This window comes from Narcine bancroftii, chromosome 10 (genome assembly GCF_036971445.1).
Source record: "Narcine bancroftii isolate sNarBan1 chromosome 10, sNarBan1.hap1, whole genome shotgun sequence".
Taxonomy (NCBI): domain Eukaryota; kingdom Metazoa; phylum Chordata; class Chondrichthyes; order Torpediniformes; family Narcinidae; genus Narcine; species Narcine bancroftii.
In genome coordinates, this window is record NC_091478.1 from 87088295 (window position 1) to 87104233 (window position 15939).

General features: G+C 38.8%; 2 protein-coding genes across 5 annotated transcripts in view; one reads left to right on the forward strand and one right to left on the reverse strand.

Moving 5' to 3' along the window:
• The window catches only part of phkb (phosphorylase kinase, beta), a 167244-nt gene extending 159210 nt beyond the window's left edge, over positions 1 to 8034 (reverse strand). The window contains exons 1-2 of the mRNA XM_069901672.1: positions 7931 to 8034; positions 7561 to 7640 (exon numbers count right to left, since the gene is read on the reverse strand). Coding sequence (XP_069757773.1) covers positions 7561 to 7585 — 25 coding nt within the window. The 5' untranslated portion in view covers positions 7586 to 7640; positions 7931 to 8034. The remainder of the gene's footprint in view (positions 1 to 7560; positions 7641 to 7930) is intronic.
• itfg1 (integrin alpha FG-GAP repeat containing 1) overlaps positions 1 to 15939 on the forward strand; it is a 145527-nt gene that overhangs the window by 15851 nt on the left and 113737 nt on the right. For all 4 annotated transcript variants that reach the window (XM_069901675.1, XM_069901677.1, XM_069901678.1 and 1 more), the window contains 2 exons: positions 12050 to 12108; positions 14525 to 14615. In XM_069901675.1, coding sequence (XP_069757776.1) covers positions 12050 to 12108; positions 14525 to 14615 — 150 coding nt within the window. The remainder of the gene's footprint in view (positions 1 to 12049; positions 12109 to 14524; positions 14616 to 15939) is intronic.

Genomic DNA, 15939 nt, shown 5'->3' on the forward strand with positions numbered 1-15939 from the left:
TATTGAGACATCCTAACGGTGGATGAGGCTGAGAACAGTCATTATTGTGTATATGATGTGTAGAATTAAGATGAATGACTACTGGAAGTTCAAGCTTTGACCCACAGACTCCTGCATTCTGCCAAATCCCACATTGTCATATCTTGGCTTCATTCAGTGTCATGGTAAGGCAAAGTGTAAACTTGAGGAATAAAGAATCATGTTCCTACTGGACAGCCTTTAATGGCATGAACTTTTTTTTTTAACTTGAGTTGACCTTCACCTCTCTGTGATTCTATTTCCATCTCATCTTTACCTACTGCATTACCTTCTTGCCTTTTTCTCTAATTTCCCCTGCCATTTACAATGATCTCTCCTGTTTCCTGTCTCTCCTCCTCTTGCACCTTTTGTTCTCGACCAGGGCCCTGATCTGAGCTATTGACTGACTATTTCTACGCATGAATGCTACCTGACCTACCAGGTTCCATAAACAACTCATTGTATGCTCAAGATTCCGGCATCTGCAGTTTTTGTGTACTATGTTTCACAATTGTATACCAACTGTTGTTGTTATCTGGCGTTAATATAGTTTTCAATTGTGTAATTGGTGCAGAATTATTAGATATCTATTTGACTCACTTACAGTGACTTTTTCTAAACAAAATCAAATAAAAGATCATGTGTTTTGCACCAAACAAATCAGCAGAAGCAAAACGATGATTATTTGAATTTTTAAAAAAAATTAGGGTAACACTCATTGTCGTTCATATTTAGAGGAAAGATACAAAAATAGAAAAAAAATTAGCCACTTTTTTTTCCCATTATACTTGAATTCGTATTCACAGCAGATGTTGCATTTAACAGATGGTTTTTAAAGCATTAATTTTCATGTCAGTGCATGCTGCTCAGCTAAAATTATTTTGGAGAGATTGAGGGTATGTCACTTCTTTAATGTGTTCAGGGAAATAAGTATTATTGTTATTTGGGTGTTAGTACATGTTTGGCTATTGACCACAATTTTCATGCGAATATAATTACACTTGATGTTGCTGAGAGTTTAACATGGCCTAGAAATTATGGGTCCCTCATGTTACAGAGTGTAATAAAAGAGAAGGCTCAGCAGGCTTACTCTGCCCTTACAATTCAACATTCTGTTAATTATGGTACTGTAAAGGAAGCTGAGCTTAAAGCTTATTAATTTTTTCCAGAAGCCAATAGACAAAAATTCAGGAATTTGAGAAAATCAATGACACAGTCTTATACGGATTTTGCGTATGACAAAGCCGTGCTCATCATAAGAGATAAATAAATGGTGATTATAACAAACTAAAAGAGTTGATGCTAGTTGAAGAAATTAAAAGATGTGTTCCTAATTGACACAAAAGCATATTTAAATGAAAAGGGAGTGGAAACTTGCCAGGATCCTGATAAATTAGTGGATGAGTATAACTCACAAGGTTAGATTTATACCCATTAGACCTTTCCAAAAGGGTAATGTAGAATACCCAAGTAAGTTAGAAAATAAATGGGGAAGTAGTGCTAGGTGTAAACAAGGGAAGCAAGAAAAGGAAAAATCTTCGGGTCCACTTTGCCACTATTGTAAGAAACCTGGTCACATGATAGCAAATTGTTCTGTGCTGAGGAAAAAGAAAGAAAAGGAAGCAGCACCAGGTGAAGAGATGAAACACATGGAAATTTTTTTAAAAAGTTCCAGATCTGCTGTAAAGTTAGGAAGAAATTCAAATATTTTGTACAAAGTGAAAATGAAAATTCTTTGAGATACTGGAACCACCTCGTCATTCGTGTTAGATAGTCTTTTGGAGTTTAGTGATAAGACTGCCACAGGTGGCAAAAATTTGATTTGCGGTTGGGGGCGGAGGTGTGATCTTTTGCAAATTTTCAAATGCTATATGTAGTGATTTACCATTGCCAGATCATGTTTCTATTTACACCTAAGTTATTGCCTGAAAGATGAGAAACTATTCTCATTTAATGATGATGAATTTATTGTCGTATGCTTTGCGCAATTAACAATTTTTGTCGTATACATTGCACAAGGAACGATGTATGCACTGAATTTCTTGCTGGAGTTGAACAGGTACTTAGTTTAAAAAAAACTACAAAACAACCAAAAACAATTACATAGTAAATAATTTAAAAAAGACAGTAAATATACTCAAAAATAGATCATAAGTCTCCACAGTTATCCTTATGGAAAAAAAATGTCACAGCAACAGGGCAGACAGTCCTTTTCTGCTGGCAGAGAAGTCCATGATTAGTGTAACCAAGAGAGGTTCAAGAGCCTGATGACTGTTGGAAAGAAATTGTTCTGGAACCTTGAAGTGCTGGTCTCCTGAAGGTAGCAGTGATTAGGGTCATACTGTAGAGGTCCTTTATGATGATCTGACTTCTTGAGCAGCTCCTCACATAGATGTATTCAATGAATACAAGCTTGATTTTAAATGTAGATCAGGAGGAAAAGTGTTCTTTTTTTCCCTCACTGCCTTCCAAGTCCATTCTCCCTACCTCCCACATTGAAACCTTCAGTAAGCTTTGCCCATCCCCACTCGCAAATCCCAGTCTGAAGCTCGTTCTTCTCTCCCCCGGCACAAGTTTCTTGACTTTGTGCTTCCTTTCTCTCTTTCTCTGCATCACCCCCACCATCTGCCTCCTCCCTGCAGTTCAGACTCTGCACAAAATGAAGCTTTTGTATAAATACCAATTGTCACTGGCAGCTTGAATTCCAGCTGCTTTCTTAGTCCTATGTTAGTGAGATTTGGAGAGACTGCTAAAGTTAAGTTGAGTTACAGTTTATGAAAAATAATGCAGATTGGGTCCAGGTCATTTGACATCATCTTCAAGATGACGTGAATATTTTTTAAAGTTCTGCACACCAAAAAGCAATGCAGATATTATAAAATTATACTAGTTCTATGAAACCTTGCACAATTGAGTTTGAAATGATAAAATATGAACAGGAGCAATACAAAATCAACAACTGATGATATTAGCTCTCAGTAACTCAATTTTTTGGTGTATAAAATAACAGTGACATTGCGCTTGTTCTTGCTATTATTTATTATAGTAACTGGAACAGCAGCATCAAGCAGGTATGCCAAACATTAGAAAAGTTGCTAAGATGCATTAAATGATTTGATTAATTATTTGTATGGCACCTAAAACTTAATTTACCACTGATAAGTACTGTCCTTTCTGGTCAGTGTCAAGAACATTGTGAAAAGAGTTAATTACTGCTTATTTATCTTTCATGAGTTTTGTACCTCCCGCCACCCCCCCCCCCCCCCCCCCCCCAATTGTGTCTCACCAACATATTTCTCCTTAACTTTCTCTAAGTCATCAGAGTGATGGTGTGACACCTGGAACTTGATCAGGAATTTATTTCCTTAATAATATTGTGAAGTATTTGCCAGAAATTGAATGAGTCTGTTAACAACTTGATGTCCTATTTAACCCCTTGTGAAGATTGACATTGTATCTACATGTCATCACTCAAGCTGCCTATTTCTATCAATTTAACTTCGCACAGCTCAACCTCATCTTGGTGCATCTGCTGTTGAAATACTCATAATTTCAATTTTTAACATAATTGCAAATTTGCATTCATGTATACTGTATTAGACTGCAGGATTTATCATTTTAATGTGGATATCATTGCTTTTTTAAATTTCTTTCAAGGAATTCCTTTATTTACTGTAGATCCAGTTTTTATAGTTATGAAATTTATGTGAAATTAACAAATAAATTTCTCAAAGGATTGCTAAACTTAAATAGTTTCCAATATTAAGCTTGCTGCATGCTTCTTTTACCAGCCTAAGTTCCTCTCTAAAACAACAACCAGAGAAAATTACTTTGATTCTACCAGCAAATAGGTGGCACGGTTAGCATAGCGATTAGCGTAACACTGTTACAGCGCCAGCAAATGGGGCTGGGATACAAATCCCACCTTGTCTGTAAGGAATATGTATGTTCTCCCCATGTCTGCATGGGTTTTCCCTGGGGGCATCGGTTTCCTCCCACCCTTTTAAAAAGTACCAGCGGTTGCAGGTCATTTGGGTATAATTGTGCAGCACAGGCTCGTGGGCCAAAAGGGCCTGTTACCATGTTGTATGTCTAAATAAATCATAGGCAGAATTACCACTTATTGGTTGTGAGAAAAAAACTAGTCAACGTACACATGTAAACAAATAAAGAAATGTAAATGAACTGATTATGCAATACAAAGAAAACAATCAATAAGTTCTTAAATGAGTCCCTGATTGAATTTGTTGTTGAGGAGTCTGGTGATGGAGAGTACCAGTTGTTCCCGAACCTGTTGGTGCGAGTCTTGTGGCACCTCTTCCTCTTTACTGATGGTAGCAACGAGAAGAGAGGGTGTGCTGGGTGATGTGGATCTTTGATGATTGCTTCTGCTCTTCAACAGTATGTTCTCTATGGTGGGGAGGGTTTTCCCTGTGATGTCCTGGGCTGTGTCAACTATCTTTTACAAGGTTTTGCGCTCTGAGGTTGTAGTGTCCCCATGCCAAATTGTGATGCTGCCGGTCAGCTCACTTTCCACTGCAGATCTGTAGAAATGTATAATGTCATTCCAAACCTCTGCAAGCTCCTGAAGAAGCAGAGGTGCTGGAATACTTTCTTCATCGTACCATTGGTGTGTGGGGTCTGGGAAAGATTCTCTGAGATAGTGACTCCCAAAAACTTCAATTTGCTCACCCTCTCCACCTCTCATCCCCCAGTGATCACTGGATCATACACCTCTGGTTTTCCATTCCTGAAGTCAACAATCAGCTCCTTGGTTTTGGTGACATAGAGTACGAGACTGCTGTTGTTGCACCATTCAGCCAAGTTTTCAATCTCCCTCCTGTACACTGACACATCACCCCTTTTCATACAACTCACTACTGTGGTATTGTCAGAGAATTTGTAGAAGGGATTGTTGTCGTGCAGTCATGTGTGTATAGCAAGTGGAGTACAGGGCTAAGAATGCAGGTCTGTGATGTTTCAGTACTAATAGGGTTGTGGAGGAGATGTTCTTACCTCACTGGTCTGGAGGTGAGGAAATCCAGGATCCAATCGCATAGTGGGACGTTGAATCCCAGGCCTTGGAGTTTGCTGATCAATACCAATCAATTACTAATTGAATACAAACACTAATTGATCGATGTGATGGAATTAGTATTAAGCAGTTTTTACTGATTCATAATAAAGACATTGAAACATATTAGACTTTTCATTGCAGTGTATGAAAAATCAGTCCAGAAAAGCTCTAACAAATAGCACAATGTATATGAAATAAAAATAGGTTATTCAACAGGTTTGGAGAAAGAAACATTGTTCCACTTCAGGTCAGTAACCTTTGATATAAAAGAGATGAGGAATGGGGAAAAAAACAAGTTGGGAAAGGTTGTGATGACATGTTCAGTGGTGATTAATTGAGAAAAATGTGCATGATAAAATGGGATAAATTACAAAGATTTGTTCAGTGGTCAGGAAAAATGAGTTTTAATTGCTAATCCATCATTTCATTTTTATTTATGCTTGTTTATTACATTTTTGTTTGTTCTTTATAGCTGTCATCTAATTTGGGCAGTAAGGGAAAAATTGCTCATTCCACTTAATAAGCACTGCCTGTGAGTGCTGCATTTTTTTTTGTTTGCTTGTTTATAAAAGAGCTTGGGATTAATTTTCCTGTTTCTGCCAAGGAGCACGATGTTTATGTAATTTCTGTCAAGATTTTAACTGGTGGTATCAAAATGTTTTGCTGTAACACTGTGAGACCAACAGAAGCATATTCAGTGGCCATGACTTTTTTTTCTTCTTAATGCAATAGATAATATGTGCTTGCTACATGATGCTATGAAATACCTCACCTTTGTCCTTTTGCCAAAATCTACTAATTCTTGTACCTGGCTGAGTATTAAAGATCTGTGTTGAAAGATAAAAGGAAATGCTTGTGTCATTCTAAAAATTGACCTGTTTGCGTTTTACTTGGAGTAGACAACTACATTTTTTTCGTGGAACTTGTGTTTTTTTTTATTCTGTGAATCAGCACAAACTGAAATGATCTGGGATGATCAAGTCATGATCCTGCAAAGCTACCATTTTACTATGTTCCCAGTTTCCAAGAAGTGGATCCTTCAATCTAGTACAACTATCCCTGTTCAATTTGTGTGATTTATCAACATTGTTATATCCAGCTAATACATTTAAACATGCATAAAGTGAATATTAAAATTCAAAATTCACTGTAAGACGATGATCTAATCAAAGTCCATTTTTCCAGTTTTTCTTTTCTTGCATTTAATTCTATTAACAAAAGCAGGAACCGGGTATTTTGGCCCTCATACCTCCTTCATCATTCAAAAGGTTTATGAATGGTCTTCTGTTCAGAACCACTTTCCCTATTGACCTTAACATTCAATAACACTGGACAACAAAGATTTTTCTTCCTCAACATTTTTGGGTGTATTTTATGCACTTTGAGCTGCTGATCACGAATATCACCCCTAAAAAAATTTTCTCTCACAAACCTTACTTCAGATATAACCTATTTTTGTGATTTCCTATCATATTTTAAGTCTACTTCAAGCATACAAAACCATGAGGTGCAACATGTTATTGAATATTCATTTTCTGCATTCGCACTTGGACTCCTTCCCTGCTGATCTTGGTGCAGTCAGTGGCAAACATGGTGAAAGGTTTCACCAGGAGATAGTGACCATGGAAAAGTGGTATCAGGGCAACTGGAATCCATCAATGTTGGCCGACTATATTGTTGGACACTGACATGAGTGGCATCAGATGCTGAGTACAAATGAAAATCAGCGGGAAAAAATTTTTTAGGTCAGTTGTACTAACACAATGTGTGAGCATCATTATGTGATTTAACCATTCTAAATTCAATAAAAGTTACTTTAGTGTTTCACCAACTTCTTATGTGATACCGCAAATCTGAAGTTATCTTTGTGTTCAGCTTGAAGTTGTCTATCATACTCCCAATTTTTTTTTCAGGAAGCAAACCTTTTGAAAAAATTTGTGTAATTTGTCAATCTCTTTTTTTGATTGAGCCTCCACAATAAAGTAACATCATCTCATCTCAGTCTTGAATGACTGGTGCTTTATTTTAAGACTGATCTCTAGTGTTAGATATCCCAGCCAGGAGGAATAATGTTTTGCATTTATTTTGTCAAATTCAATAAGATTACTTCTCATTCTAAAGCTAGAGACCATACGCCAAGTCTACTCAATTTCTCCTCGTCTAACAATTTTCCCATGAATCACTGTGGTGGATCTTTGTTGCACTTGTTATGTTGAAAATATTTTCTTTTTTGGGTAGGGAACTTGATCTGCACAATTTTTGGGGTTTGTTTTCATAGGGGCTTGTCACAATTGAGGTATGACATCTTCCTTCTACGCAAATTCTCCTGTAAAGACCAAGACAGTGTTTGCCTTCATAATTGCTTGCTTAAATTCACTTACTTTTAAGTAAATTGTGAACAAGAATATCCAGTTGAAAAGAGTCCAACTCTTTTCAATCACACATGTTATGGACCATGGACTGACCTTTTGGACTGTGAACTGTCATCATAAAGGATGGAATTCTGCTGGGAGCTCAGTGCGACTTGTGATGCAGTTGGGTTGAGCTGGGCAGACAGAGAGAAAATGAAATGTTCAGAATGGTAGTTGGAATGGCAGTTGGAGCAACTGGACAGTAGTTGGAGTGGCGAAGGCCAACCCGAAGAGCTGTGTGAAAGGCACATGCCTCAAGACAATGAAAGGTTAAAAACCACAATTGGAGCACAGATGGAAGTAATTGAAGGAGGCCTTTAAAAAGGATACATAAGCTGACGGCAACTCAACATCAGTCATTTCTCTCTCCAACATCCTTTTGTTATTCAGTTGGATGAAACATTGAGCTTTGGGACTGACTTACTTGATTGACCTGGGGATATTAGAGGATTTTTCTGGGCTATTTTTGTAGCGAGCTGAACTGATCCTCAAGTGAACTGGATCATGGGGGTGCAGGTTTGCACTGGGCTGACATCACAATGGTCACGGTGGGAAGGGCCGAAAAGGATCATGGGAACGAAGCTGATAAGCTTTCAGAGAGTTCCTGTAAAGTCAGTTGGTTGGTTTAACTCACTCACAGCTTCTGTGTTTTGTTTTACTTTCACTCGCGGCACAGCTCACCGACCACAGTAGTGAAGATATGATATTTGTGTATTATTGTTACTTCTTTGGCTTGGCTTTGCGGACGAAAATTTATGGAGGGGGTAAAAATGTCCACGTCAGCTGCAGGCTCGTTTGTGGCTGACAAGTCCGATGCGGGACAGGCAGACACGGTTGCAGCGGTTGCAGAGGAAAATTGGTTGGTTGGGGTTGGGTGTTGGGTTTTTCCTCCTTTGTCTTTTGTCAGTGAGGTGGGCTCTGCGGTCTTCTTGGAAGGAGGTTGCTGCCCGCCGAACTGTGAGGCGCCAAGATGCACGGTTTGAGGCGATATCAGCCCACTGGCGGTGGTCAATGTGGCAGGCACCAAGAGATTTCTTTAGGCAGTCCTTATACCTCTTCTTTGGTGCACCTCTGTCACGGTGGCCAGTGGAGAGCTCACCATATAACATGATCTTGGGAAGGCGATGGTCCTCCATTCTGGAGACGTGACCTACCCAGCGCAGTTGGATCTTTAGCAGCGTGGATTCGATGCTGTCGGCCTCTGTCATCTCGAGTACTTCGACATTAAGGATGAAAGCGCTCTAATGGATGTTGAGGATGGAGCGGAGACAACGCTGGTGGAAGCGTTCTAGGAGCCGTAGGTGATGCTGGTAGAGGACCCATGATTCGGAGCTGAACAGGAGTGTGGGTATGACAACGGCTCTGTATACGCTTATCTTTGTGAGGTTTTTCAGTTGGTTGTTTTTCCAGACTCTTTTGTGTAGTCTTCCAAAGGCGCTATTTGCCTTGGCGAGCCTGTTGTCTATCTCATTGTCGATCCTTGCCTCTGATGAAATGGTGCAGCCGAGATAGGTAAACTGGTTGACCGTTTTGAGTTTTGTGTGCCCGATGGAGATGTGGGGGGGCTGGTAGTCATGGTGGGGAGCTGGCTGATGGAAGACCTCAGTTTTCTTCAGGCTGACTTCCAGGCCAAACATTTTGGCAGTTTCTGCAAAACAGGACGTCAAGCGCTGAAGAGCTGGCTCTGAATGGGCAACTAAAGCGGCATTGTCTGCAAAGAGTAGTTCGCGGACAAGTGCTCTTGTGTCTTGGTGTGAGCTTGCAGGCGCCTCAGATTGAAGAGACTGCCATCCATGCAGTACCGGATGTAAACAGCATCTTCATTGTTGAGGTCTTTCATGGCTTGGTTCAGCATCATGCTGAAGAAGATTGAAAAGAGGGTTGGTGCGAGAACGCAGCTTTGCTTCGCGCCATTGTTAATGGAGAAGGGTTCAGAGAGCTCATTGCTGTATCTGACCCGACCTTGTTGGTTTTCGTGCAGTTGGATAACCATGTTGTGCAACTTTGGGGGGCATCTGATGCGCTCTAGTATTTGCCAAAGCCCTTTACAGTAGTGTTAATTGGGTTAAGATGTTATATTGTTGATAGTCATTATTAAATTTAAGTTAACATTTAACCTTTTTGAATTCCATCTTTTGTTGCCTGCTAGTTTGAGGCGTAACAGATTTTTTTTTAAATGGAAGGCGTGCCTTCCATTCAATTTGGCATGCCTTTTTCCATTGGCTTAGCCTATATGTAATCTCCTTGAAACATACTCTATGCAGCCCCCTAGCTGAGTTGAACTTGAATTTATTACCTTCAGTTCTTAGCAAAATATTTATTCCCCTCATTGGAATAAAATCATTAGGTAGATTGTGAATAGCACCCAACCCTGTGGCACTTACTATATACAGCCTTGCAACCCAAAAAATTACTCTTTCATTGTTTATTCTATTGTTATCCAATCCTCTACTATCACCATTTTGTTATCTCCGTTTCATAGTGTTCTAGTTGGTGGCACTTCAGGAGCCGCTGTAAAAGCGGCGCTGCCACTGGTGCAGACCTGCGGGGAGCAGGAGAGCAGAGATGCAGCACTCCCACAGGGTCCCGGCACCCTATGGACTGCCGTCGATTCTGTTAAGGGAGCCGATGGCGGTTTTAGTTGGTCTGTGCCCAAGATGGCAGCACGTATAAATCGGCAGCAGCCACGAGGGGCTGCAGACTCCAGGGAAGCGGAAGGACTGCAGCAGGGCACCAGAGGATGGGAAGATCACTACCCGTCTGAGAAAGAGAAGTGGAGGAGATGATCCATGGGGACAGTGACTTCAGCACCAGACCAATGAGGGGACACTGCAGCTGAAGGACCAGTGCATGCAGTGGGTTGCTGGCGACATGAGGCAAGGAACCCACAGAACCTGTAGGCTGCAGGATACTGCTGTCAGGAGACTCGCGCCAGGCTGCAGACAGCTGGAGACTGGCTCAAGCTGGCTGGAGGGGTGCCAAGTATCGGAACCAGGGTGGGAGGAGTTGCCAAGGGTGCTGAACGGTTCCTGTCCGTGTCGGAGGTTCGGATCTGAAGCTCGGGTTGCCAATGGTTTGGACTGGACACTAGTGCGGGGGCTTCAGAAGCACTGGGGGTGACTCTACAGACACTCAGTGACTATGGGGGTACCCTCTTTTGCTTCTTTCTATCTGACTGTAAGAGGCTGGTGGCAAATCTTGTCTGCCTTACAGCAGGCAGAAAGAAATTTCATGTAATATGACACTTTTATTACTACAGGTATGACAATAAATTGAATTTTGTAGAGCAATTTATTTGAAGGTCTTTCAAATCCATTTGTTCACCCACATCAATTTGTCTGGTTACAATTTAAAAGAAAATGTCAAATGTAATATCCTTTTAATAAATCTTTGTAGATCCTGACCAATGCTGTTATTATTTTTAAGTGTCATGTAATCTTGAGAATGGGTTCCAACATTTTCTAATTCTTGATGTTTGTTAATTGGTCTTGATGTTTGCTAATTGGTCTTGATGTTTGCTAATTGGTCTTGATGTTTGGTCTTGATGTTTGCTAATTGGTCTTGATTTTTGGTCTTGATGTTTGCAAATTGGTCTTGATGTTTGCTAATTGGTCTTGATGTTTGCTAATTGGTCTTGATGTTTGCTAATTGGTCTTGATGTTTGCTAATTGGTCTTGATGTTTGCTAATTGGTCTTGATGTTTGGTCTTGATGTTTGCTAATTGGTCTTGATGTTTGCTAATTGGTCTTGATGTTTGCTAATTGGTCTTGATGGTGGCTCAAAGCGGATGTTAAAGGGTCAGGCTGCTGATCACAGCTGACACTAGGCAGGAGCTGGAGTGCGCTCAGAGCCGCATCCTGTGCAGCTGTGTCCTTCAGGTGGCCAGCATTACGCTTTAAATGCTGCCATCTGAACGGCAATTTAAAGGGCTGCTTCTGCTTCTTCAGGTGCATTCTTAGCGTAGAATGTACCTGAAAAAGCCTATTAAGACCAGGAATTCAGAGAGACAAAAGAATCTTGTGGCACTGTTTCAAAAGTAGAGAATCATGGTCTGCAGTGTAAAATTTTTCCCAAGCAACACCATAGAAGCATATTAACTTGTTAAAGAGTTATTTCTGTTGATGGGAATAGATAAATGAATTGACTGTAAAGTTTACATAAAAAGCACACGTGGCATGTACTGAAAATAATTAATCAGCTGTAAGGGTTTTGGAAGGAAGTTGCTATAGTAATGCATGTTTATCTACATTGCTGAAGTATATTATATTGAAAATGACACAGAAAAAGACCAGGCAGTTCATTGCTTCTACCTGGGAAGCAAATTAATTAGGCAAACTCCCCCTCTCCTTATTCCCCTGTAACTTATTCCCTCATACATGGTCATTGTCCCTTTTTGGTTCTTCTGCATTTGTTATTGTATTCATTGGAAAGGATTACGTTCTTTGTATATCTCTCAAGTTTATATAGATGTTTAGATGTGCAAGGTTTGTATTTGAGTAGGTTGATAATCTTTTTGTCTAATCATGTTTATCTTTTATTCTAGACTTGTTTCTTACCACCATGGATGCTAATAAGATTCAGTTTGAGATCTGGGAAAACAAGGTATTCCATAATTATTTGAATTTGTTATTTGTTAGTTAATGACATGGTTGAGCAATAGGGGGGGAAAAAGTGACCCTGCTAAATTAAGATGATGTTAATTGGGTAGTTCTTGGGCTTGTACTGTATCCATTAGGTAACCTTTTTTGATTGTCCTATCTCACACCACAGACATTACTTAATGATAGCAAGATTCACAATCACCAATTATGATATTAGCTTCTATTTTGTGGAATTAATAAATGAAAACCAATTATCAGTGATCTGTGCTCAGCCAACTATATTTAGTCAAATCTGCTGAATTGGAATCTTTATTTATCAATGTATTAATTTATCTTAAAGGTTTTAATTTTGCTGAGTGGAGCCATCTGCATGCATTCTCTGTTGTAGTTCTCATTGACCTAAACTTGCTTGGTCAGGTTCTGAATGGCTAAAACTATCCTTGTTGTCTGCAAGTAAATCTTTAGAGAATCCTGGACTAAGACTCCTAAGTCCCTTTGAACTTCTGTGTGACAGAGTATTTAGAGGTGGCTTGGGAGGAATTGCTGGAGCAGCTTGCACACACACATTTCAAAACACAGAATTTTTGCAGGACTCTTGTAGAAAGAGCAACCAAGGTGCAGAATATGGCTGGCCTGGGAGAGCATGTGATTTTTGCAGGCAGACTCAGAACAGTTTTGTTCTCAGAGAGGGAGGGTGTGAATCAGAGAGAGAGAGAGAGAGAGACACAGAAATCCGTTCTAGATGGACAGCTGTCTGAGGTGACCCAAAAGAAAGAGGATCATCAAGAACCCTGAAGGGGACAAGTTTCGTCAGCAAGACTGATTGGAAAGGAATCAGGTGCGGATGTCCTGGAACAAAAGGAATCTCTCTCTGAAAACCAGCAAGAACCCTCCTGAGTGGTAACCATTTGCCTGTTAAGCACCAAAGACTGGTGAACTTTATTAATGCTAACTTTACAAGAATTGCCTGCAACCAGTGAGATTGGACTGTGAGCCAAAGACATTTTCTAATCTTAAATATACATTACACACACCTGTACTTGGTATTCGAGGGGGGATTAAGTAGATTAGGTAGATTAAGTAATAAGTTAAAGTTTAATTCTGTTTTCTTGTTCAATTATAATTAAAAATTACTTTTGTTTAAGTTATTCCTTCTATCGAGGTGTATGATGATATGCTTCCCTATGCTATATTCCATCTGCCACTTCTTTGCTCATGCTCCTTACCTGTCTGGGTCCCTTTGCAGACTCCTTGCTTTCTCAACATTACCTCCCCTTCCATCTTTCTTTGCATCATCCACAAATTTGGCCACAAAGTCATCAATTCTGTCATCCAAATCATTAACCAGCATGAAAAATATCAGACCCAACATTGAACCCTGCAGAATAATACTAATCATGGGTAGCCAAGCAGAAAACCCTTTTATTCCCAGATTTTGCTTTCTACCGGTCAGCTAATCTTCCATTCATGCTAGTACTTTTCCAGTAATCAGCATCATGCATAGCACCTCTTTTGCTGCTCATTTTAGAATGGAGTGACAGTTGCGATTTTTTTTAAAAAAACTCTTCAAAGATTACTACTAATGCCTCACTGCTGCCCAAGGGATCCTTTACCTGAAGCACCCTAATCAAATCTCGTTCATTGAACAACATCAAATCCAGAATTGCCTTTTTTCTAATGTTAACCTAATTTTTCTGGTCTGCTTGCATGTTGAAGTTCCCCATGACCACTGTAGAATTGCCTTTGTAGCATGCTCTCTCTATCTCCTACTGTAATTTGTACCCTACATCCTTAATGCTCTTTGGAGTTCTGTATGTAGCTTCCATCAGGGTCTTTTTGACCTCACAGTTTTTTAACTCTACCCACAAAGATTCTATATTTTTTGATCCTATACTCCTTTCTCACTAAAGAGTGAATTTCAGTTTTTGCCAACAGTCATCTCACTCCTTCTGCCCACCTACCTGTCTTTTCGATATAATGTGTATCCTTGGATGCACAGCTCCAGCTGTGATTCTCCTTCAGCCACTTTTGCATCCATTTGATGTAATAAATGTAACCTAGCTTTAATTTTGAATTAAGACACTGACACTGAAACTTGCAATGTTAGAGGATTTCTGTATGCACTGAATAATCAACTGAGTGAGGCTTGAAACCATTGGTTTATGACTCGGGGACGTGAATATGCCAAATTAACTGGTTAGAGTGAAGATGGCAAAAGTTGTTATTGCAAGATTTTTTTTGTGGTATGTATTTTAAATAATATATTTTTAAAAAGAGCAATTCCTAATTTAGTTAATTTAAGGGAATTAGTCATTTGAACAATAAAAGTGCAGATGAGCTGCTCACAGACACCATTTGGTTTAAATGTGTGCCAAGGAAATTTTTCTTTCATAATTGCTTAAATATTTTATCAACAGGATGGGAATTTCTCCAAAGCCCCTAATCCATATTCCATGAAGAAACTTCCCAATGCCAAGAAAATTGGACAATCCACTTTTGGAGATTTTGGTATGATTTACTTTCTTCATTGGTTCTTTGTTTTGTTTTAAATAATTTTTAAATCCTAAAAACTGAAAAATGAAATGGTTACTTTTTTTGCATTTTTCTGCTAAAGAAATAAGTGGAATAAATGTTGCTCTTGTTGCTCTTTTCTTCCAATTACCTCTATTAACTTTACCTGGTTGTTGGTCTTCCAAAATAAATAGTGGAATTATTTCCTCTTTATCTTTTATTTTTGGAGATTGAATAATGCAGGTCAAATATCTATAAGTTGGCTAGTAATCCAGACATAAATTCGATCAATGAAACAACTTAAATTCAGTTTATAAATTCTGAAATGAAACAAAATTATTTCATTTATGGTGGCCATCTGCTACACTGATGCCAATTAAAGAAGAAAATCCATCATTTTTTTCCCAGCCTGGGCAATATGTGACTCTTGTTGCCATTCAATTCAAGCAAAATTAATGGTTCCCTTGCTACAAAGGCAACATCTTGTGACTGAATTTAAAAAATACAAATTTCTAATGAGTCTGCAGTTTTGATATTTTTTACTTGTCAATGCTCTTTAATCTATCCTCCATTTCCTGTATAATATTTCAAGATCTCCTTTGAACTAATCACGCAGATGCAGTATTTATGTTTTTAGATAATTTTCTTTAAGGTGAAAGGTTGTGATTTATTTTTGTATATCCATTTCTATTTTCCTCACTAAAGGACATGATGATTATACTGGGTCACAGGTTGACTTATTCCAAACTTGTTATAATTATGTAGTTGTGTATAAATGTAATTAATTATATTTCAACCAATTTGAAATAAAAATAGTACTGTCTTGAAATGTAAAACATAACTTTTAGTCATGTGAAACTGACACTGAAGGTAACATAGGAAAAACATTCTATTCTATGAAAAGCATGGCTGCCTGTAGAATAATTTAATTTTAAAGTAAGATATAATGCGATATGTAAAATGTGAGTGCAACAAAAAAATTCTGAAGCAACTGAAAAATAATCAAAATAGATTTGTAATTCAAATGTTGACTGGCAGTTTATAACTTATTTGCTCTGGTGAAATTTGAGTCATTCATCCGATTTATTTTGAAAATATGACCAATGCCCACTTGAAATAGTGAGTGAGCATACCTCTGTGAATGAATGTAATTCTAGTATCATTAGTGCTCATTTTGCCATAGAAATTGAAATGTTATGACTGAGATTGAGGATGCGGAGTCCTATTTCTGCTACTTTAGCTGCTGTGCTTGACTGCAAAATTTGTCCTGTAAGTTTTTGGATCAGAGACATCTTAGCCATTTCATATCCACAAGCTTCTT